This window comes from Equus caballus, chromosome 8 (genome assembly GCF_041296265.1).
Source record: "Equus caballus isolate H_3958 breed thoroughbred chromosome 8, TB-T2T, whole genome shotgun sequence".
NCBI lineage: Eukaryota > Metazoa > Chordata > Mammalia > Perissodactyla > Equidae > Equus > Equus caballus.
The window spans coordinates 18,513,048-18,537,769 of NC_091691.1; the positions used below are offsets into that span (position 1 = coordinate 18,513,048).

The 24,722-nt window shown below is 45.3% G+C and overlaps 1 protein-coding gene across 15 annotated transcripts in view; it reads left to right on the top strand.

Annotated features, from left to right (window-relative positions):
• The first annotated feature begins 247 nt into the window (after nucleotides 1–247).
• The window catches only part of FBXO21 (F-box protein 21), a 40,543-nt gene continuing 16,068 nt past the window's right edge, over nucleotides 248–24,722 (top strand). For 3 of the 15 annotated variants that reach the window (XM_023647065.2, XM_023647068.2, XM_023647066.2), the window contains exons 1-10: nucleotides 279–584; nucleotides 1,415–1,550; nucleotides 3,427–3,521; nucleotides 10,307–10,428; nucleotides 12,937–13,083; nucleotides 13,361–13,497; nucleotides 14,461–14,597; nucleotides 15,519–15,599; nucleotides 18,434–18,613; nucleotides 19,721–19,853. In XM_023647065.2, the coding sequence (XP_023502833.1) occupies nucleotides 346–584; nucleotides 1,415–1,550; nucleotides 3,427–3,521; nucleotides 10,307–10,428; nucleotides 12,937–13,083; nucleotides 13,361–13,497; nucleotides 14,461–14,597; nucleotides 15,519–15,599; nucleotides 18,434–18,613; nucleotides 19,721–19,853 (1,407 nt within the window). In that variant the 5' untranslated portion in view covers nucleotides 279–345. Of the gene's footprint in view, nucleotides 585–711; nucleotides 1,052–1,414; nucleotides 1,551–1,881; nucleotides 2,024–3,426; nucleotides 3,522–10,306; nucleotides 10,429–12,936; nucleotides 13,084–13,360; nucleotides 13,498–14,460; nucleotides 14,598–15,518; nucleotides 15,600–18,433; nucleotides 18,614–19,720; nucleotides 19,854–24,722 lie in introns of those variants that run through there. The other 12 variants (XM_023647067.2, XM_023647069.2, XM_070275429.1 and 9 more) reach the window with 10 other exon arrangements.

Genomic DNA, 24,722 nt, shown 5'->3' on the forward strand with positions numbered 1-24,722 from the left:
AGAACCTCAGTTTCCCCATCTGTGACTTGGGCGGAATAACAGCTCCTAGGGTTATCGGGACAGTGTGATGAGCTCATGCACAGGAAGCGCTCAGCCCACAGGAGAAAGATGCGTGCTACCACGACGGTCGGTTCCCGGCTCCCGGGCCCACGGCGCAGCTGTTTCCCAAAACGCGTTTCCTTTCCTTGGCTGCAGCGCAGTCCCGGCGCGCGGCCCGGGCCGAGGGGGCGTGGCCGCGGGCGTGGGCGGGGCGCTGTTGTGCCCGCCCCTTGAGCCGGGTGGGCGGGGCCAGGCGGGGCGCCCCGGCGTGCGCGCGCGCGCGGCGGCCCCAGGTACGCGGACAAGATGGCGGCGGCAGCGGTCGACAGCGCGATGGAGGTGGTACCGGCGCTGGCGGAGGAGGCCGCGCCGGAGGCGGCGGGCCTGAGCTGCCTGGTGAACCTGCCGGGCGAGGTGCTGGAGTACATCCTGTGCAGCGGCGCGCTGACGGCCGCCGACATCGGCCGCGTGTCCAGCACCTGCCGGCGGCTTCGCGAGCTGTGCCAGAGCAGCGGGAAGGTGTGGAAGGAGCAGTTCCGGGTGAGGTGAGCCAGCGCCGCCGCCCGCGCCCCCGCGCTGCGCCCCCGGCCCGGCCTCGCCGCCCCGGCCCCGCGCGCGGCCCCCGCCGCCCCCGGCCCCCTCCCGCGGACAGACAGACAAAGGCCTCAGGCCGCCGGCCCCTGGGGCCCCGGCGCGCGGACCCTCGGGGCCCAGCTTGCGCCTCGGGGGCGCCCGGCCGCCGGCCCTCCCCAAAGGGTGACGACGGTAGTGTCACCGCGCGTCCAGCCCGCGCGCTTCTTTTGTGCCCGACTCTGTGCTAGGATGTTTACATGGATCCGGGGATGCGGCGATCCTCCGCCGTGGAGCCGCGGGCGCAGCATCCCCGGGTTGGTGGCCGCGAGCGCAGATTTCCGTGGGGGACCCGGGATGGAATCTGGCCCTGGCACACTCGCCGGATGACCTTGGGGGTAGCGGCTTCCCCTTTCTGAGCCCCATTCATCGACTTTGAGAGGTGATCCTGAGACCGACCTGTATGGTTGTGAGATGAGAAGATGTGTAGGGAGCGTTTGCACAGGGCCCGGCTCTTAGGAGGCGCGCAGTAAATGTTAACTGTCATTGTCGTCGCTATTATTGTTGCTGCGCCTGTCCCCATTTTATAGATGGGGAGTGGAGACGCGGCGTTGGTTTCGCGACGCCAAGGTCACACCGTGAGCGGGTGCGCGCGTGCCGGGTGGAGATGGGAACTAGGGTGGTCGCCGGGGGCACCCCCGACCACCAAACCCTCCTGCTTTCCCGGGCTGTCTTTGACTCGTGTCTGCCTGCGCGCCTGCCTTTGAGTCTCTCTGAAGCTGAGGGGGTGTTTCTCTCCTTGTAGGTGGCCTTCCCTTATGAAACACTACAGCCCCACCGACTACGTCAATTGGTTGGAGGAGTATAAAGTTCGGCAAAAAGCTGGCTTAGAAGCCCGGAAGATTGTAGCCTCCTTCTCAAAGAGGTTCTTTTCAGAGCACGTAAGGATCTGTTGCTGTCGCTCGAAGCTTCTGCCTGGTTGTGGTGTCTGCGTCTGGGTCTGGAGGCATTAGCTCATACATAGAGCGCTTTTGGATAGCTCCCTTTTCAGTGCTCTCGCGATCCCTTGCTCACTTAAACGGCTGCAAGAGTCCTTGTGTCCTTTTCCTCCTCTCCAACAACATGAAGCCGTTTGTCCCTGCCAGCTTGACTTTGCTAAAGCCAGAGAGAGAATGGGGGTGGAGAGGGAGGGAGGGACCTGTAACACAGTGTGGAGGGAATCCAGATCAGCATTATTTCTCTGCAAGTGGGTTAAACATATTTTTTTGCAACCTCTGCATGATTTGGGCGATCATCAATGATTGAACACTATAAATTTCACCCAGTTGTTTTCCCAGAAGGGTTGCCAAAATTAATATGGTTCTTGTCTCTGGCTTTGCAGGTTTTACAGTAGTAAACTGCATTATTTGTTAAGGTAACAGGATTGAAAGCTATCTGTAAATCAGAACTATTACTGCCTCACTTAAGTTGTCTTGCATTCATTATCTTGATAAGTTTGTTTGTTTGTTTGTTTGAATATTGCTGAAATGCATGGGGTTTGGGGGGTCTTTTTCGTTCCACAAAGTATCTCACAGATGTTTCCGCATCAGGTCCTGATTCTTAACTTTTTGTAACTCTGGAAAATATTCCACACTAATATTTTAAATTTATTTCCCATTGGGGGTCTAGAAATAGAGCCCATCTGATTTGTTTTACTATCCTGGTTTACTGAAGGTGAATTCCTATTTTCTAATTTTAGTTACTGTTACTTAATGGAGTTCACATATTTAAAGTGTTTTCAAGGCTTTTCAGGTTTTGAAAGGGAAAATTTGAACTTGGGACAAATTTGACCTTATTCCTGTATGGAGAATAAAGCTAGATATTCCCAAGAGTACTTCATTTCTGTAAATAAATGTTTGTTAATGTTGGAATGGATGAAATTTGTGTTCTACTTTGGATAAACTGCCTAAAAGCATTCATAATCACTGATTTTAAATCCTGGTTTAAATGTGTTTGTACACGCATGTATTTGGGTGCTACATGTGTTCCATGCCCTTGGTCATGGGCCACTAGTTTGCAGCCTCTACTTCTAGTCAAGCTAGTTTTGTGTGCATTTTGAATACCCTGTGCCTTTGTCTAATAATGATGAATTGTGTTTTTTCCTTAGCTCCCTTTTTCCCTGTACCACTGCTTAATTAGAAGCCTGTCAAGGACTTTGAACATAGCAGGAGTATACTTAAGATTGATCTGTCGGGGGGTGATTACTTTGGCTCAGGACCCTTGTATTCCTGCATTCTCTGCATGCACACAGGTTGCCATGCAATTTCCTGGCTACTATCAAAAAGAAAAATGAGAGAAGCGATAGAGTATTGAACTGAGGGGACAAAAGCTCATTGGTACCACCACCTCAATTTACAGAGGAGAAAACACGTGCAGTGGGTTGAGTTACGGAAAGCACTAGACTTCTCTCTCTGGTCCTCCTCTCCTAGTTGAGTATAGCGTAGACTGCACAAAATAGGTATTGTGAATTAGGAGATTTTGTATTTCTACTTCTTTTTTCAGAGCTATTTTTTTTTCACATTAGAACTCTGAGTTATCAGTTGCAGAAATTCTAGGCTATGAAAACATAATTAATTTGCAACTAACATGAAGATCTGAACAAATTGTTACTTTGCATGTTACTTTCCACCCAGGGTGGGTGGTACAAGTTAGTGTGGGATAGCTGGTACCACTTCCGTGAACACAAGCATCTTTGTTTGCAACTCAGATTTGTGTATGAGAGTGACAGCAACATTATTACTTGTTATTGAGGCCTGTTTGTATATGTCTTCTTCGTAGGTCCCTTGTAATGGTTTTAGTGACATTGAGAATCTTGAGGGACCAGAGATATTTTTTGAGGATGAACTGGTGTGTATCTTAAATATGGAAGGAAGGTAAGCCATAGTTTTAGCAGACATTTTGTTTGTTTGTTTGTTTGAATAATAACCCCAGAATTAATTGCTGTAATTTGTATGTGGCTAAACCATGGCACTTTGTTTCCAACTATTTCATGTGTTACTATAGTTATATTTTTTTTAGAAATTCTCCGTAAATTAGGTAAATACACTGGGGCAATTGATGTTTAAAGAAACTGTGCAGAAATCCTTTTGGAAAGAAAAGAAAATTAGCATTTAGTCCTACTATGTGCTCTGTGCTCCCAGCCCTTGTGTCTGTTGTGTCTTTGGAGTAATATAAACTTTCTTTTTTAACAGCTCTCCACCTACCACCACCAAATTTGCCTGTCATGAATTGAATCTTTTTTTTTAAAAAATAATTTTTTAGGCATGTCTTAATTTAATGGATGATTTCTTACAATTTCTGAATTTTGCTAAGAAATAATCTTACTTTGGCCATGAACATTTATACATACTTGGTTGAGCCTTTCTTTTATCTCTGCTAATCAAGAAGAATCCATTTTCTCTTGGTTGTTGCTTAAAATTTTTTATGCCTTATATTTTCTGCTACAAAGGTTAATTTCCAGGTTAACTGAAAAATGACTTGGCTTCCAGCCTAACTTACCTAGGAAAAAGATTTTCTGATCTAAAAGTTCTGGAAATGTTTACTAGTGATGGAAGATAAAACTGCTTGTTTAGCATCTTCCTTAAGAGAGATCATTGTGAAATATCTCACCAATAAGGCCTAAGATGTTTTCCTTGTTTTTAAGGGGGTTTAGGAGAGAAACACCTATCAGTGACACAACCGTAGGAGAGGTAAGATGTGTCACTGTTCTAGGCCTTGGGTTAGTTCAGTGCAGAGGTCATTTTTCCGTTTCTATTTTGGTTTATCTATAAATGATTTGAAGTATGATCTAAGAGTCAGTGTTGTGAAGCCTTAAAAATAAAAGCTGACCTGTCTTTTTTACATATATACACATATACTTTTAAATCCGTGAATGTAATATCATACATAGAGTTTATTGGTTGTTTTAGTTTTGATTTGCTGTTTAGTGCAGACTTTGTTTTTTTCTTATTTATGCTATTTTTCCCTTCCTCCCTACTCCATTTGTATTGGCCTTCCCTGCCCCCACCGTTGTAATTACGATGACAACCTAGGTTGTATTGTTCTGTACTAATATACACTGATATATATAAGGGTGGGGGGGAATCATTATTTCACGAAATTGTGATCATAAAATAGGTACTTTTCTGTATCATTTTTTTCTCATTCAAAATTACCTTATGGAAATCTATCCTAATCAACTGGTAAAAATCGAATTCACTTTTGTTAATGGCTGCATGCGGTTTTGTAGTATATAGCATAATTTCTTTAATCTTCCCAATATTGATGGATGACCGCTTTCTTCTCCATTTTGCGTTACTGTGAAAGGTGATGTTTCTAGTGGTTTCATTTCTGAGTAATAGATTCCTGGGAATGGGTTTCCTAGGTCAGGGTATAGAATGTTTTTGAAAAACCTAAAATAAAAGATAGCATGTTCTTGAACGGGAAGGCTTAACATCACAAAGTGTCAGTTCTTCTGAAATTAATACGTAAACCTAGTGCCATTCCACTTAGAATCCAAAAAGAGTTTTGGGAGAGGAGAGTTTTTTGGTATGTTTAATTGGATAATATTGTCATAAAATGTATACAGAAGAATAAATTCAAAAGAAGAGCCAGAAAAAAATTTTTTGATTATTGCGACAGGACACTTGCATCACTAGATAATGCAACATATGATAACGCTAACTGTAATGAAAACAATACAGGGGCTGGCCCGATGGTCGAGTGGTTAAGTTGGCATGCTCTGTTTTGATGTCTAGGGTTTTGCCGGTTCAGATCCTGGGCATGGACCTCACCCGCTCATCAGGCCATGCTGAGGCAGCGTCCCACGTAGCAGAGCTAGAAGGACCTACAACTAGAATAAACAACTATGTACTGGAGGGCTTTGGGGAGAAGAAAAAAGAAAGAAAGAAAAGGAAAATGATTGGCAGCAGATATTAGCTCAGGACCAATCTTTAAAAAGAAAAAACATACAATGTTTAATAAAAGTAGATAGCCACATCAGTGGCAAAGGATAGTTCATGTCCCAGCTGTAAAAGATAATAATATATTTAAACTTGGAGGGGAAAAGATGGATTAGTTAATGAATGGTATTGAACATAACTGAATATCCATCTGGGAGAAAGTAAAACTTGCATCATGTAAAGCAATTAAATTCCAAAAGATTAAACAACCTGAATTTAAAAATTATCACATTGAAAATCCCTCAAGGAAATAGGAGACTTCATGCACAGTCTAAGGAGACCTCCTTAACCAAGACTGATAATGCAGAAGCAGTAAGAGAATATAGACAAATTATTTTTCAATAAAAAAATAAACTGTATGACCTAAGAAACCGTAAATGAAGTCAGTAGAATGCCTAAAATTTCTAAGAAGAAATTGAAAAATGGACAAAGAATAGCAGGATGACATTCTGAGAAGAGCAAATCCAGGTGTCTGGCAATCATGTAAAAAGACCTTTAAGTTCACTCTGAAATGTTGAATAACAATGAAATACTGCTTTTTCACTTATCAGATTAGCAAAAAAGACTGATTATGCACAGCCAGTAAGAACATACATTGTTTTAGTCTTTTTAGAAGTAATTATCATAAATATGTTACCCCTCGACCTGATATATGTGTTTTGAACCTAAAATAGGGTTGATTTTAAATGACAGGGAATACTGTCACATTTGTAAATATGTTTGGATACTGGTTTCCATGAAGGACCATATTCGTATTCATTCCTGGCAAAGCTTATTGTTTGGATGTGGAAAACATGAGGAGGGAGAGGGGTCGTTTCTGCAAATGCTAAAGCTCCAATCCCTGGATATTTGAAAACAATTTGCATTTATGGTGTTCTCTGTGCTCTTTTTTTAAAAAGAGTGCATTCTGCAGTAAAGATTTGAAACAGCATATTAAAAGGGTATACACCGTACCTGAGAAAATTCACCCAGAATGGCCAACACTGACATGTATTTCAGTAAAACTGTTGGATTTCAAGACAGAAGAGTCCTTTAGGCATCCAAGCAAAAATGATGAAGTCCCTTATAAGGGAAAGAAAATCAGAATATCATCAGATTTTTCAACAGCAGTTCTCTATGCCAGAGGAAAAAAGAGTATGTAAGATACTCAGGGAATGAAAATGTGAGCGGAGGATTTCTGGATCCAGCCAAACTAACTTCCAGGTATAAAGGCTGCAGACAAACTAATCACCTCACCGGAACTCCGGGGACTTTTGAGCTCTTCCCGAGAAATGTGCTAGAAAACGAGCTTCAGACAACGGAAATAATCAGACAGACATTGACATAAGGACTAGTGTGAGCATTAAGTACTTGTTTAAATCCAAATGCCAGTTAATAGAGTAGAAGGTTTTGTATGTAGTAGCCTTAAGCCCTGACAATGTAGAAACAGTACAGCTGTTTAAAAGAATAAGCAGAGAATAGGGGAAAACATAAGCAAAATATTTAGCTGTTTTCAATAATCATCAAGATGATGAAAATATTGGTTTTATTTTTCTGAGGCTGGTGCATATGTGTTTGTGTATAAGAGAAAGAGATGTAGAATAAAGCAAACGAGTAATTATGTTACTGCAGAAGCAGGGTTCTCCTGGAAGGAAAAAGATATAGATGTAAAATAGAAAAAGGGAGAGCCTGGCGCCACGGCTGAGCTGTTAAAGTCTTGTGCTCTCCACTTCAGTGGCCTGGGTTTGTGGGTTCAGATCCTGGGTGTGGACCTACTCTATTCAGCAGCCACACTGTGGAGGTGTCCCACATAAAAGAGAAAAGCAGAGGAAGATTGGCACAGATGTTAACTCAGGCATAATCTTCCTCAGCAAAAAAAAAAAAAAAGAAGAAAGTAAAAACTGTATAATTCTGAATTTGAATCAGAAACATCAGTAGGAACTCGTGAGGTATCTTATATTTAAATATGTGTAGGGGGTGTGTGTGCGTGCACACATATGCACACTAGGCTTACTATCTCCACTGAAAAGTTCTAGCAACAGCAGCAACTTAGTAGAAATGATTATCCCTAGTACCCAGATTGTGGTCTTGATCTACCATTTCCCCATCAGAAGCCACCAGGGTTTTTGGGGAAATGGCTGCTTCTAGGTCCAATGCAGGAAATGTAAAAGATGAGCCTTGGAGCATCTTGGAAGCCTGGACCAGATAGCAAGAAAAGTAACAATACTTCATGTCAGAAGCATTCAGGGGCCAACATGAAGAGGCTTCCATTGGATAATAGCATCAGTGTGGATTATAAATAGAATGGATTGATATGCATCAAATATATTTAGCTCCATGAGTTCATAATAATACTTAAGAGCAACTAATTGGTCACCTTTGGAGGATAATAAGAACCTAAATTATTATTTTGAAAAATGATAAATAAAAGGAAAGAAATGAGCATTTACCTTGCCTTTCTTATATACTATGCCATTGGGGGACCAAACAACAGATAAGGGAAAGTTATTCTTTATAGGGGTATGCCAACTAATAAATGAAGAACGGATGGTCGAATTAGAATATCGCTCCTTTGTAACCGCTAATGAATGAACACACTTGGGCATTGAGTAGCAGTGGCTGCTAACATCACAAAAGGAAGCAGTCAAGTGTGGTTGCCTCCTGATGGAAGAACTGGTTACCACCTGTGAAGTAGTCTTGCCAAATGAATGGAGTCCGAATCTGATCAAGCCTCTACATCCAATTTACAGGAAATTCAGAAGACAGAAGAGCATGTTAAACTACACCATATGAAGGCAGTGAACAAATTCCAGACTCTGGGAAACTGCAGGTCAAACAACCAGGTTTCTTCAACAAATAAAATGCAAGGGGAGAAAAAGATGTAGAGGGATCCTGTAGGTTCGGAGACTTAAAAGCCGTCAGAGCAGACTAGTCCTGGGTGTTTGGGGAGTCACATTTGGTGAGAGCTATAGAGAAAAGCAAGGTGGCGATGACCAGAGAGGTGCGGATTGTGATTCTTGTGGAGGCGGGAGGGGAGGGCCCGTGGAGGCCTTCTGGGGTGTCTACAAAGTTCTGTTTCTTGGCCTGAGTGGTAGATACAAGGATGTTTGCCTTATAAAAATTCACTAAGCTACTCATTTGTTTCATGTAGTTGTCTAGATTGACATATTTTGCAACTCAAAAGTTAAAGAGCTGGTAAAATGTAGCTCTGATGATTTTCATTTACTCCCTGCGGAGTGAGAGTCCTTTGTTTCTTTATGAAGTCAGGCAGATAAGCTGATTGCTGTCTCCCTCCTACTTGCCATGACGCTGTGTGTATTTGGGAGATCTGGTGAAGAATCTCGTTGACTCACCAAGTATTTGTTGAGCATCTGCCATGTGCCAGACACTGTTCTAGGCACCGGGGGTACAGCACTGAACAACACAAAAAAACTCTGCCTTCATGGAACTTACGCTCTAGTGGGGAAGTAGGCACTGAACAAAATAAGATATTTATTGCATTGGAAAATGAGAAACACTATAGAGAAATATGAGTCAGGGAGGAGGGGAGGGGAGTGCTGGGGGGTACAGTTTTAAATAGGGAGGTAGGAGAAAGCCTTACTCAAAGGGACGTTTAAGTCAAAACCTGAAAGGAGGTGAGGGCACAGGTGGCAGCTCTCCAGGCAAAGAATGTTCCAGTCGGAAGGAACTGAGAGTACTAAGGCCCAAGGGGAGCACTGGCCTAGCGTGATGAGGCAACAGCAGGGGAGCTGGCATGGCTGGGGACTGGACTAAGGGGGGAAACAGTAGGAATTGAGGTCAGAGAGGTAATGGGGCAAGAGTTTAAAGGGTAGGACTTGGGCTTTTACTTTGAGCAAGGTGGAAAACCATTGGAGAATTTGGAGCAGGGAATTTTCGTACTGTGATTTGACCTGTTGGCTGGAGCCTTCTAGCTGCTGTGTTGAGCATAGACTGTGAGGGACGAGGTTTGCAGCAGGAAGCTCAGTGAGGAGGAGGATGCTGGGACACAGACAAAAGATGCTGGTGGCTTAATGAGTTAGTGAGACGTGTTCACTGTTTTGAAGATAGAACTAACAGCATTGATGGATGGATTGAAGGTGGCTTATGAGAGAAAGCAAGGTGTCAAGGATGACTCCAAGGTTTCTGGCCTGACTGGAGTGATGGAGTTGCCGTTATCCGAGAGGGGATGACTCTGGGAGGGGAAGAAAGCTAAGGTGCTCGCCAGGTATTCGAGTGGGGAGGAGGAGTAGCAGTTGGGTATGTGGGTCTGGAGTTTAGGGGAGAATTCTGTTCTGGAAAATAAACTGGGGGTTGTCAGTGTGGATCCTGTTTGAAACCAGGAGACTGGATGAGATTAAACGGCAGTGAGTGGAGCAGGAGAAAAGCTGCAGGTGCCGAGGGGCCAGCACAGGCTTCCAGACCCCTCGGCCCTGTCTTTCGAGACACCCCCCCGCCGGTCCCCTGACTTGTCAGGTTTCTCTTTTATTTCCATTCACTCAATCTGAAGGCAAACAGATAACTGTTTCTTGAATTTCAGCATGACTCATTCAGTGTTATATCACAAATGCAAGTCCTAAATGGGGCTTTCTGCTCCCTGATAATAACTGCTCTGTAATTGTGAACGAATTGTATTTTTCTCATGAAGTAGACTCTTTACATGGTATGATTAGTGCGAAGTGAAAAACAGATAATTGAAAGTTTTAGTATCTTAATTCTTACTGACCTGTTTGTTTTTCCAGAAAAGCTTTGACCTGGAAATACTACGCAAAAAAAATTCTTTACTACTTACGACAACAGAAAATTTTAAATAATCTTAAGGCTTTTCTTCAGCAGCCTGATGACTATGAATCGTATCTTGAAGGTGAGACTTTAACAGCAGTGTTTCGATACGCAGCTAAGTTGTCCTTCAGAGCAGTAGTGGAAACTGTCCCTGATGCAGGAGCAGGGGGAAGGGGGACTGCGCTCCACAGGCTCCTGGAGGTCTGATCGGTTAGCTAGGCAAAACTATTCAATTTAGAGCTAAGATTTTGTCAGAATCTTTACCTGTCAGCTGAAGAGCCAGTTTTCTAAAGATGTGTTTCAAAGCTTTAAAGCATCATTCCAAATCAGAAATAAATTTGTCCAGTTTTGCCTTCATGTGACCCCAAGCAAATCCCTTGACCTCTCTGGTTGGAGTTTAATGAGGACGAAATGTTCTCGCGCGTCAGTGAGTCTGCTTGTCCGTAATGAGAAGTGAGTAGAAAGAAGTCAAGTGGACAGGCAAAATGAAGGGAATAACTTGTTGTTCCTGCTAAATTGAACAAGAACAAAATGTGACTTTATTTTTAAAAACTATTTAAAATTCCTAGCATATTACACAAACACTCCCATAACTTAAGGTTATGAAATACAGATACGACCGTTCACTTTTGTTCCCTGTTCCAGTGATTTACCCAGTTGGTTGATTTTTTCCTTTCCAATGTTTCTCAGTCATGTCTCCATTCTATTACTGTTCTTGGGAGGGCCGTCACCACCTCTCTCAGCCACAGCTTTCTGAGTAATAGTTGCTTTCACGAGCATCACGCCCTCCTGTCCTCAAGTCAGCCAACATACCACTGCTGGTCCACTGTGAAACCCCGCCTTTTCACCACTCCATGTGAACCGGCAGTGTGGTCGCTGATCGCCGTTCTTATTAAATCTCTGCCTGCTTTTTAGTGCCCTCCGTAATTCGGTCCTCCCCACAACTCCAAGCCTTTCCTCGTTCCTCTACAAAATGTCCCACTTGCTCCAGCCAGGCCCTTGTCCTCAGTGGCACCCTACAGATAGCCCTGGCTTCACATCCACATTGTGGTACCCCTTTTCCTCAGAACTCCCTCTTAAATCCTACTCACCCTCCGGAAGTTCAGTTCAGGTCTCACTTCCGTTAAGTTTCACTGACCTGCAGGATCTACTCCCCTCAGAACTAAGCAGCACTGACTGGTAGACTACCACATCATTTCTGTCTCACGTGTGGACAGGTTGTTTCTCCGACTAGTCACTAAGTTTCTTGCGTTCCTTCTCCTTACGTTGCCATCACTGTGTTCTTGACAGTGCCTAGTGCAGATTCTTGTTGAGTATATGAAAGTCTTATCCAAAAGGAAATGAAAAATCTGTTTCTGTTCACGAAAATAAAATATCCTCCCCACCCTGGAATCTTCTAATATGCATACTGGAGTCGAGAGTCATCCTTCTGTGTATTCCACAGTCGAGAGTGATTTGACAAGCTTTATATTCTGTAGCTTACTTATGAAAACAAATACTTCTTTTTCATCTTCTAAATATAAAGTAATATTATAATTTTCAAATAACCCTTCCAAATCAGTGCTGTGGGCGTTGGGAAGCCTTTGAGGTTTTTAAGTAGTTGCGTGAATGGAAGTTGGCTCCGGGTTTTGATGCTTGGTGACTGAGTAGAATAATCTGATGGCACTGATGAAGTCGAGGAGTCAGAGCGGTAGGGTGGAACAGGCTTCGGAGAAGGGCGGTGCAAATTCCCTCAGCCTGCAGCTGCAGAAGCTTGGTTCCCAGAAGGCCCAGGAGCCAGTCCCTGGCTGGCGGCAAAACTGGAACTGGGGTCTAGGTTGATTGCCGCCCATTCAGCTGCTTTCAGCTCCGTAGCGTATGGGTAGGGGGTCAGTATCCTGAGCTGGTTTGAGACCTCTTGAGTTTAAAATGACTCTCTGGCTTCCCAAGTGAAGATGTCCTGTAACCACATAATCAAGTTAGCCCTTCCTTCTCTGGTTGCAGAATTACCGAAGGCCGTGAAGAGTGCTGATCTCCAGGAGGCAGGGTCTGCAGGGTGCTTTGTGCAGCCTGTAGCTGCAGGCCCCTGAGCGTAACTGTCTAGTGTGAAAGTACAGTCACCTCCCAACTCCGCTGACTGGTTCCCCTCCGAGAGGTATAACGTGTGGGAAGGCGTATCTGTCAGTGAGGCTGTCAACTGTTTTGTTTTTTTTAAGTAAAGAAACTGTCTTATCCCATTAAGGTTTTGGAGTTGTTGGATTTTGAACTGCGAGAGAATTAGGGAAAGAGAAGTAGCTTGAAAAGATCACCTTGATAACATTTCTCTCTCTTTGCAATAGAATATAGGAATATGCCATGTATCGTGCAGTTGAGTCCATGGCCTCTGAGAGAGGTTGGTTTATTTAAAAGAAAAATAATCTATGCTCCTTTGTTATGAAAATGTTTGTTGCTCCTTCTGAGTGTCCTAGCAGCAAGGCCTGGCCTCCAGGATGTGAAGCTCATCTGGTGGGATGGCGTAAAGGGCTGTGGCCTGGGTGTCTAGGATAAGTGACAAACTAATAAGAACAGGATGAAAATAGGAATTTATCCTGTAATTCTTGCTCCTTTTCAGGTGCCATTTATATTGACCAGTACTGCAATCCTCTCTCCGACATCAGCCTCAAAGACATCCAGGCCCAGATTGACAGCATCGTAGAGCTAGTTTGCAAAACTCTCCGGGGCATCAACAGTCGACACCCCAGCTTGGCCTTCAAGGCAGGTGTGGAATTGCTTTGGATCCAGCTGTATTTGTAAAAGAACCTAGAGTAATTGGTTAATTTGTGAAATTCTGCAGTGTGTTCTCATCATGTCACAAAAAGGCAATCAACCACATGTTCACCTGAATAATGCAAAAGACTTGAAATACATATTCTTTTCTCCACGTGGATTGGCAACACCTGATGAGTATTGTTAGGACGTTACCATATTACGGGTTTGGGACACTCGTCACAGCCTTATTTGTGCTTATGTCCTCAGAGTAGATCTCTGTGTTTCAGGCGAATCCTCCATGATAATGGAAATAGAGCTCCAGAGCCAGGTGCTGGATGCCATGAACTATGTTCTTTATGACCAACTGAAGTTCAAGGGGAACCGAATGGATTACTATAATGCCCTGAACTTATATATGCACCAGGTAAATGTGGATATATTAAAAAATAATAATATTTTAAGCTCATCTCTGATAAACTGTATATTTCTTGAAAGCAAATACTGTGTCCTTTTCATCTCTCAATGCCCAGTGAAACTCATTTTTGCCTCTCCTGTAAGAACACTGCTGTGGATTTTATCTGTTTTGTCACCGAGTGTCCTCTATATGAAAACCCCTGAGAGAAATTCCTGACTGGAAATGGGTGTTTTTCTGACTCTGTCTTGTCAGCTGTATTGTATGAACAGCAGCGTGAAACTGATGAGGTCTTCTTTTTGCCCAGTTCCTGCAAAGCTGGAGACAGTCTGGCCAGCTATGTCATTGATGCTTAGTTTTTATTTGCTTCCTACTTGGCTCCATTTTCATATCTGTTCTTTTGCTCTATGCTACTTGTATTTTCTTTGGTCATATCTTACACACTTTCCTTGAAATGGCCTTCAATTCCTTCTGGAAGAAGGAGGGCCTAAAAATCATGAGTCTGCAGACTTCACCTGTAAAAGGCCAGACAGTAAATTATTTTGGCTCTGTAGGCCGTGTGCTCTCTGTCCTAGCTGCTCACTTCTGCCCTTGTAGTGTGAAAGGAGGCACAGACAGTACAAAACAAATGAGTATGGCTGCGTTCCAGTGAAGCTTTATATATGGACATGGAAATTAGAATTTCATATAATTTTCATGTGTCACAAAACAGTATTTTTTGACTGTTTTTTTAAACATTAAAAAAATGTTAAAACTCTTTATGCCTGCCATACAAAAACAGGTGGTAGGTGAGATTGGGCCTACGAACTGTAGTTTGTGGACCCCTGATCTAAATAAAGAAAATAGTCATCCACTTAAACCTTAAAACCTAACATCATGCCTGATGCACAACAGGAACCTCGTAAGAAAGTATATTGAAGGAATGAGAAGATATGGTTCATTTCTGTGAAGCTAAAGCATTGTTCTCTCCTTTAGGTTTTGATCCGTAGAACGGGAATCCCAATCAGCATGTCCCTGCTCTACTTGACAATTGCCCGGCAGTTGGGGGTCCCACTGGAGCCTGTCAACTTCCCAAGCCACTTCTTATTAAGATGGTGCCAGGGCGCAGAAGGGTGAGCCATCTCTGACTCGTTCTGGTCTCCACTGTGTTGAGAGCAAGTGTAACTCAGCTGAGGCTGAAGAGAGCACCAGGTGGTGATGGAACTGTTTTGTTTCTTGCCTGTCAGCATCGGTATTCTGGTTGTGGGACAAGGGCACTCTGGGTCTTCCTGTATTGTTTCTCACAGCTGCATGTGAATCTACTGTTATCGCAAAGTCAGAAGTTTAATTTTCCATAGGACTAGGAGTTCGAGGTCTTGTGGGGATCTCAAAGTCTCTTTGTTCCATAGCAGATCAGATCAAAGAGTTCTTAAAGACACTCTCAGTTTCAGTCTTCCATAAAATCTCCTCCCCCAGCCCCACACAAGGGTGGGGAGAGAACAGGGTAGCCAGATGCTTCATTCAACTACAAAGCGAATATTCGTGTTCTCATCGTCAGTGACGCTTGTTTTAGGCCAGGTTGGTGACTGATGTACATTTTCTAAAGCAGGTTAATGAGTTCTGTTTTGTTCTCTTTTTTAAACCTGGTGTCCTATTGGGCATAAAGCTCCTTTTCAGCTGTAGCCTAGCTTTTCTGAAAGAAATAGTTCATCAAATAGGTAGAAAAATCTTGTCTTTAAATGTGCCATTTAGAGGAAAAAGAAACAAAGTTATTTAATTATATCCTGTTCTTTGAAACTGCTTCCTAATGGCGAGCTGTGATAGCCTGTGGTAAAGTGATGAGCAGTCGAAAAGACGTCCCTGAGCTTTGAAGCCTGACTGGGTGTAAACCTCGGCTGCCTCTGAAGCCCACTTTCTTCCTCTGCAAAATGGGGCTAATGTTTTCCATAATATGCTTTGCAGGATTAGATGATGTCAGTGCTTTGCACAGCTAGTAGAGTTTCTGATGCCTACATAAAAAAATGGTACCTGGTCTCTGTATTTCTGCCTCCTAGTGTAAGAAAGAAGACCCATATGGAGTTGGAGCCTCCTGGGGATTCTTCCTTGCCCCTTTCTCCCTCCTCTCCTCTCCAGAGGTAACCACCAGTTAGTTTGCAAGTACTTATTATTTCTGTGCAAATTTTTACAGTTCGTTACCTTTATACATTTCTTTAAATACTGTGTCCAGGCTTCCCTTGTTTTCCAAATATGATCTGTTCTTAAAATGAATTGGATGCTTTCTTTATTGGATAGCAGGCACCCATTTTCCATTATTTTAAATGGGAAAAATGCTGTTTCAGCTCATTCCCTCTCCCTAAATTTTTTCTGTGCTGTCAAGTTGGCTCAGACTCCTAGCGACCCTGTGAATGAGTGCTGTCCACAGTGTCCCATCCTCAGCAGCCCGGCTCAGCTTCTGTAGACTCATGCCTGTGAATGAGTGATATCCACAGTGTCCCGTCCTCAGCAGCCCGGCTCAGCTTCTGTAGACTCATGCATGTGAATGAGTGATGTCCACAGTGTCCCGTCCTCAGCAGCCCGGCTCAGCTTCTGTAGACTCATGCCTCTCGGTGGCTTCCTTGATCAGTCAGTCCATCTCGTACTGGGTCTTCCTCTTTCCCCAGATCTCTCTAAAATGTTCTTAAATGCCTGTATAATAATCCACCGAGGATTTCTGCCTGATAGAAAGCATTTAAAACACCAATTACCATATTATTTACCACAGTGACTTATTATTGAGTACACTGGTGTGTGGTAAGAGGATCATTTTTCCTTTTTAGGCTACAATGAACAGACAGTACAGGGCAAACAAACAATGAAATCATTTGTTAACACCCCAGGCACTTGGCAGAACAAACGTTGAGACCCATAAAGGGCTCTGCCCTCAGGGACAGGCAGGGAAGATAGTGGGAGAGTGCACACTCGTGACCCAGCTGCTGGGCTGCAGGCCTTCGCGTCCTCGCTTGTCTGTACCTGCACTAGGGTCATGTTGTCTTAATTACTGTGGCTTTGCCATTAGTCCTAGTTTCTGGTACGCTGAGACCCACATGGGGTTCTTCATAACTGCCTTGGCTCTTCTTAGCCTTTTGCTCTTCTGTAGATTCAGAAATCAGCCACGACTAGAAGGACCCACAACTAAAAATATACAACTATGTACTAGGGGGATTTGGGGAGGAAAAGCAGAGGAAAGAAAAAAAGATTGGCAACAGTTGTTAGCTCAGGTGCTAATCTGATAATTTGCTGAATAAATTATTAGTGCTAATAATTTGTCAACTCTTGCCTTTTCTGTGTGGACAGTCGTATTGTCTATGAATTGCATCAGTTTTGTTTCTTCATTCTTTCTAGTCCTTATGTGTTTTTCTTTCTTTTTTTTTTTTTTTTTTTTTTAAAGATTTTATTTTTTCCTTTTTCTCCCCAAAGCCCCCCGGTACATAGTTGTATATTCTTTGTTGTGGGTCCTTCTAGTTGTGGCATGTGGGACGCTGCCTCAGCGTGGTTTGATGAGCAGTGTCATGTCCGCGCCCAGGATTCGAACCAACGAAACACTGGGCCGCCTGCAGCGGAGTGCGCGAACTTAACCGCTCAGCCACGGGGCCAGCCCCATGTGTTTTTCTTTCTTACACTTGTCTCACTCTGCTGGCTAGGTCCTCCTGTACAAAGTTGAATAGAAGGCACCTTTGCCTTAGATATGACTTCAAATGGAAGGCCTTTAAAATTTCACCATCAAGCACGATGTTTGGGGGCAATACCTTGCATTAGGATTATCAAAGCTGCCTTCTAAATTCCTGGTTTGCTAAGAGTTTATTAATAACTAGCCATTAGATTTTTTTTTATCCCCAAATCTCTTTTCTGTGTCTACTAATAAGATCATATGGTTTTTCTCTTTTAGTCTGTATGTGCTGAAATAGATTTCTTGATGTCCAACTCTCCTTTCATTCTTGGGGTGCATCTTACTTAATCTTATGGATTTTTAAAAATACATTGCTATGTTTGATTTGCTTATGTTTTATTTAGGATTTTTGCCTGCAGATTTGTGTGTATATGTGTGGTTCTCCTAGACTCATAAAAAGAATTGAAGAGCATTCCTTGTTTCTGGAACATTTATATATGTCTTGCTAAAGGTGGGCTATTAATATGACTCAAGGAAGAAATCTAACTGGGCTTTTTTAGCACCCGAGAGAAAATCTCTTACGTGATTTGTAGTGGGCATAAGATCAAAGCGAAACAGTTGCTCAAGAGAAAAAAACAGAACTACTCCTAAAGCAGACACCCCCACGTCCCCAAACGGCTCAGGAGTCCTCCTAGAGTGTACTGGGTAATGCCATGAGAACGTGCTCATGTGACCGCCTCCCACCACTCCACTCACACGAGAGCGTGGTTTGTGGACAGCGCTTCCACGGGAGGAGCAATGTGATCTAGTCCAGGGACACAGCTCTCCGTGGCCTGGAGCATGTTCCCAGCCTGAGGCCATGATGGGCTCGGCAGACCTGTGACCACCTGAACTTGTCTGCAGAATATCTGTGGGTCGGAGCGCTGTGACTTGTCTCATAGCCTCCAGGGGCCCGGGATCCGCAGACGTTCGCTAGTGCTAATCTGTGGAATTAATCCAGGGAACGCCTCAGGCATTCCGTAAATACTCTCTCAACCAGACTTGTGATAGATATTCCTGGCAACGAGTTTTAAAATTAATCTCCCTAAAAAACTGTATTAGATGACATTTATCAGTACTGTTCCTTAAATATCAGCGTATTGCAATGTTAACACGGTAGTAGGTGTATAAAAGGTCAGAGTTTAAACTTGAGACCTTGATATTTTAAGTAGCAATGCTGCTGTGTTAACATTTAGTCTCTGACTTGAGCTGCTTGTTGGGGTTTAGATCTTGCCTTGTCTGGCTCTAATCTGAGGTTGGCTAACTGCGCGCACTCTTGGATAGGGCGACCCTGGACATCTTCGACTACATCTACATAGATGCTTTCGGAAAAGGCAAGCAGCTCACAGTGAAAGAATGTGAATACTTGATCGGCCAGCACGTGACCGCAGCGCTGTACGGGGTGGTCAATGTAAAGAAGGTGTTGCAGCGAATGGTGGGGAACCTTTTAAGCCTGGGAAAGCGGTAAGGTTTTTCTGGTTTGCCAGTACTTGTGCGAGTGTGTGTCTCTGGAGGCTCAGAGTGCCTTACCGAGGACTGTACTTAATGAGCCTGCCTATGATGTGGCCGGGCAGTGGCTGCTGGGTGGCACACTCGGCATATCCGCACCGTCTGCCCACTGGGGAAAACACTGGTCCCCGTGACACAGTGCTATCCAGATTTAAGATGTGCTAAGTGACTGCTCTGAGATCTCTGCAGTGGACCTGGGCACGTTCTCCTTACAAATGCTGAAAGCATTCTTCTGAAACAGGAATATCTGAGACTGGCACAGATTATTTTGGGGGGGCAGGCTGTTCTCATGTCCAACTGCTTAGTCATCTTTTAATTTTTACTTTCTTATCACTTTGATAAGAAAACAATCAAAAGTATGACACTGTCTTGCTTCTGAGTCAAAGGAAATTTGTCTTCAGGGAAAATAGAAGGTTGTACTTTGTAGTAATAGTTTTCTGCCTACTGGCAGAATTCTTTTTTTTTTAAATAGACTTTATTTTTCAGAACAGTTTTAGGTTCAGCAAAACTGAGCAGAAGGTGCAGAGAGTTCCCATACATCCCTGCCCCCACACATGCACAGCCTTCCCTGCCGTCACCGTCCCCCACCAGAGGGTTCATGTGCTACAGTTGACAGGTCTCCATTGAGACGTCATTGTCACTCGGAGTCCACAGTTCATGTTAGGGTTCACTCTTGGTGGTGTACGTTCTGTGGGCTTTGACAAATGTATATGCCACGCGTCCACCGTTAGAGTATCATACAGAACAGCCTCGTGCCTGAAAAGTCCTGTGTGCTCCACATACTCAGAATTCATTACAATTACGTCCAGTGTGATTGAGGTGACTACACAATGAACATGCTTCTGGTTTTAATTTGGTGCCCATTGCCAGAGTGGGGTCCAAAATTTATATTTCTTGTGTATTTTTTTTTATTAAGAGCATTGTAACTATTTGCTGAACAGAAAGGAAGAATCAGAATGATAAAACATATGGACTTGTGTCAATTACATTTCAAACCTGGGCCTTGAACAAGAGGGTCTTGGCTCACAAGCAGGCGGGGTAAGACAGATTTCTTCCCCCCAGGGAAGGCATCGACCAGTCGTACCAGCTCCTCAGAGACTCGTTGGATCTGTATCTGGCGATGTACCCGGACCAGGTGCAGCTCCTCCTCCTTCAAGCCCGGCTCTACTTCCACCTGGGAATCTGGCCAGAGAAGGTAATTATTTTACCTTGATGCTTTGCACTTGCCTTAGAGAGGGAAATCCCAGCTTGAAAGGCGGCTCTTAAAAGTTTATCCTTGTACTAAGAAGGGAGATAAACACAAATCTATCCCCAGTCTCCCAGTCTTGACCCATCAGTTGAATTTTTTTGTCTCCTTTATTCTAATAAAAAACTGGTTCTGTTGCCAAAGAGTTCTCTTTGTGGTCAGTGCCTTAAACTCCCGGAACCGTAAGGCCTCTGCCCTGCCACTCACCCACTGGTGCCCCACAGGTGTGTTTTCCCTGTGTCACCCTGACTCAGCAACAGGGAAGCAAAATTTTAAATGTTCACCGTCCAGCTGTGCTGTTAGAAACTTAATTGAGCATACATAAATACCCCTGCTTGACGTGGGGAAATTAGATCTCAGGTGTGTTCAGTCCGCCTGCTGACTGTCTGAGAGACGGGAAGTCTCTGAGAACTGTTCGATTTGGATGCTGTCCGAGTGGATTTCTCAGCAGCCGGTGTGCCCGCAGCAGGTGCTTTCAGAAGGCCACTGTGCTCGAGGCAGCGCTGCTCCTCAGCGAGCTGTGCGTGTGGCACGTGTAGGAGCGGCTGCACGTTTCCATCACGCACTTGTTTTTCCGCAAGAATACATTGTTAATCCGTTCTGTTTGTTTAGAACGGCCTGATGAGAGAATTGGATCCTGAGCTCTCATAGGGACATCGCCATAAAATCATCTGCCCGTATCGTTGGAGAGTGGGAAAACCTTCCTCGAGAGAGTAAATAGTCTAAACAACATTGTTTAGATTTAGGTAGTCTCGTTTATCCACAGCTCAGAGACCTAAAATAGTTCTGCAAAAGGACGCATGAGTAGGAAAACCCCTAGGCTCCTAGGATGCCGTCTGTGGCCCAGGTGGCAGGTGTCCTCCCGGAACACCCTGTGACCGGGAGGAGTCATGGGAAAACGAGGCTCTGCCGAAGCCACCACCGCCTCCCAGAACCTGCTGTCCAGGAGCCCACTGTTTATTTCTATTTTTTCACTTCATTTGTTTTTAATACTAGGATATACATACTTTTTACTTTCCATTATTTAAGGAATTTCATGGTAACTTGTAAAATGCGAGATGGTTGTAAAGCACGGTTCTTTATAAGTGAGTTCCGTACTTCAGTTACACGTCAGCCATTGACAGGCTACGGCTGACGGGAGGTCTGCAGGCGCTCTGGCGTCCTTTCCTTCCTTCGACCACTGACTTAGTCTAGTGCCCACACTGTAACGCTGCCTCCTGGGGAGTTACCTCGGTACCCCCCTCAGATGGTCAAGACTGCCTTTCTGCCAAGCAGCCGTCACTAGAACAAGTTCCCAACTTGTTACATGCAGAAGAGTTTTCCTCATGACAGCCATTTGTCTGCTGCTGGGGTCAAGCACCTCGGCCACCCCTCATTTGGAGATCGGGAATGAAAAGTGACTCGTCCGCCATGCATCAGACTCCCCCCAACAAACACGCACTCCAGCAAGGGGGACGACACCCCAGACGGCGAAGGAAAACTGGGGCCTCCCGACAGGCGAGAATCCAGGGGGTGCTGAAGCACGTAGAAACGGTTCCTCTCCAGAGGAACCATTCGAGGTGACCTTGAAGGATGGGAAACACTCAGAGGGCAGACAAGTGGGTCACTGCAGTTACCGCCTGGGCATGGCACAAAGTGGCAGAGCTCGGTGTCTGCAGAGGGGGTCAGCTTAGCAAGGGTCTTTGTACACACACGTGCGCATGTGTGCCTGTGAGTGTGTGTCTACCTTTTCAGGGTGTGAGATGAGTGTGGAGGGCTTAGAAGCTTCTTGAGTTTATTAGGTAAAGGGAAGCATTCCTAAACTGGGAACACCAAAAGGTTGTTTTCAGATGAATTAAATCAGAAAAAGCTAAGAAGTACTAGTCCACTTGGTCACTATTTTCATACTCCAGGGTTATTGTGGCTGCGATGGAAATAGTGTAGGATGGTCAAACTTTAAAAAGTCGCTAACACTTACTGAACACCTCATTCCAGCCCTCTGGGGTGGACACTGTTTTTTGCCTTATTACAGATAATGAAACTGAGGCACCAGGAAGTTAAGTAATTTGTTGAGGTCTCCTACGCAGGAGTTCAACCCAGGCCGTTTAGTGCCCGAGCCCAGCCACACCCTGCACTCCGTGGGACAGTGGGCCAAGGCAGGATTGCTTCAGAAAAAGCCAGCAGACAGGCACTTTCTGCTTCCTGCTGCCAAGCCTGCAGCCTTATTCTGGTCCGTGGTTATCCCTTCCCACTAGCTCTACATTTCGGTGGAGACGATGTCCCTCCTGTTTCCTAGGCAGAAACTCCTCCGTGCTTAGATCCCACTCTCCTGCCTTTTCACGGACTACTGTTTTCCTTTATTTCTTCTCCTGTGTCTTCAGCTTTCTCTTTCTACTGTGTGCTGTCAGCATTAAACATATGCAGGTCTCTCCTATCTTTGGGAAAAAAAAACAAAAAGTCCTCCCACGGCAGCCCTGCTGGCATTTCCCTGCGGCTCCCTCCTTATCTCTCTGCTCCCTGCACAGCTAAGATCCCCACTCGCTGGCCATGCGTGTGACCACACTGCGACGGCCACCTGCCTCGCTGCCCACGCACTCCTCAGAACACAGGGATCCGTTCCCACCCCTCCTCCATGGGAGCTGCTCTTGCCAAGGAAGCCAGTGACCCCTTTTTGCTAAATCATTCTCCTTGTGCCAGATCCAGTAGATACTTATCTTTCCTTGTCTTGATCACTGGGGGCCACTCCCCACTCAGCACACTCTGTTCCTTTGACTCTGGGCCCCTGGGTCCCAGGATCGTGCTAGTTCCTGTCCTCCGTCTCTCCCTTAAAGGCTCCACACTGGAGGGTAGTTTCTGGACTTCTCTTTATCTGCACCTTTCCCCCAGGCAATCTCACCTCATCCCCTTCGTTCAGTTATCGTCTGTAGGCTGATAGCTGCCGAGTCCTTGATCTCCTGTCGACCCTGGGCTCCAGACCGACCTATCCAGGTGTCCACCATACATCTGGGCATGGCTGTCTCCTAGATTATTGCGGAGGCCTCCTGCATGGCCTGCTTCCCTCTGCTCTTAGACTCTTTGAACCGTCTTATACACTGTAGTCAGAGTAATACAATGTCAGTTGTGTGTCTTCGCTGCTCAGAACCCTCTGAGTGGCTCCCCCATTGCCTTAAAGATAGGTGTTCTCTCCAGTGTGACCTGCCAGGTTCTTGGTGGTCTGGCCCTGCCGGCCTGAGCCTCCTTGTACTCTGTGCCACCACAGCCACACCCTCCATTCGCCCCTGCTCTCTTGCGTCAGTCGTTTGCACGTGCTGCATCTCTGCCTAGAACCCCTCTCTCTGTCCCTTGACTCCGTCTCTGGGCTGACTTCTGCCGAGTCGTCAGCGTAAACCTGAGCCTCTGAAACTCTTCCCTGGCACCCCTGCCTGAGGTCAGCTTCTTCCGTCGTGCCAGCCCTGTGCTTGCCCTTTCACAAAACTTTTTTTAAGTGTGTTGTAGCTGCTCGTTGAACCGTCTCACTGGACTGTGCTCTGTAAGGACAAGGACCACATCTGTTTTGTGCTTCACTGTAGCTGGTCCTCTTGCTCTCAGCACAGTTCCTGCCGCACAGTAGATGCTTCAAGCTCTTTTTGAATGAATGGTTAAGAAATGACAGAACTTCACTAGATATGAATGGGGGAGAAGGCTCAAAGAGGATATCCAGATTTCCCAAAAGGGTGACTGGCCACGTTAACAGTGGGTATTTGGAGAACAGACCTGTTTTGGGGTAAAGAAAGTGTTCCGTTTGGGGGATGCTGACTTTGATAGGACCTGGAGCCATCGAGTGCCGCATCCTAGAACATTTGGCACGGGCTCCTGGCATCGGCATGTCGTAGCTGAAGCCCCGAAACTGGAAGAGCCGCAGACAACGCAGGCTTCATTGGCCTACAGCCATGCCTGTTCGCCTACTTATTGTCCCTGGCTGCTTTCCAGCTACAGCGGCAGAGGTGAGCGGTTGAGTCAGAGACCCTAGGGCCCACAAAGCCTAAAATATATATGCTGGCCCTTTAGAGAAAAAACTGCCAATCATAGGTGATAGACCCCCTGTTCGAAGATCTCCGCCCCGAAAGTTGTGGACTCTTGGGGTTCTAGGTTTGGACATTGGGTTGGAGACCTGGTGCCCAGCTGTCAGCACGGTCCTTTGGGAGCACGCTCGGCCCCATATGACCATACCATAGCCGTTCTGCCCTCTGCCTTCACTGCCCCCGACACATCAGGAGAAGGAGGGACTAATTATCCCTCAACCTTATCTCCTCTGCTGCTCTGAGTCTGAGACTTCCTTGGGGCTTTGAAGATTCCAGGTTATGTGTGTTTCACTTCTCTGGTGGGGAGGGGCTGCTAGGAAGGGAGGGAAGCTGTGTCTGTAGGATGTAGCAGAAGTGTGGTGAAAAGTAGCTAATTGGAACTGCAGAGGGGCAGGAGGAAGGCTGTTACACAGCCTGGTAAACAGAAGCTTGCTGCTAAGTCTGATGCTTTTGGCTACTGAGGATAAATGTTAGTGTCCCCCAGTTAAAGTTACACTACTGCGGGTGGGAGCGGATGAGGATCGGCTCCCAGCTGATGCAGGATGAAGCTGGGTTTGGGGTACTTGGGGTTATACCGTTCTGTCCCTCTTCATGTGTTTGACATTCTTCATAACAGTTCATTAAAATTCTCCTCCTCTGGCTTTGGTATGACAGTGAGTGGGACCTAGGGTTTATCGGCCCTGGGTCCGCGTCCTCTCTCCACGTCTTCATAACCCCGTGGCTGGGCGAGTGAATTACCTTCACAAAACCTGCTTCCTCCTCTGGAAACTGAGTGACT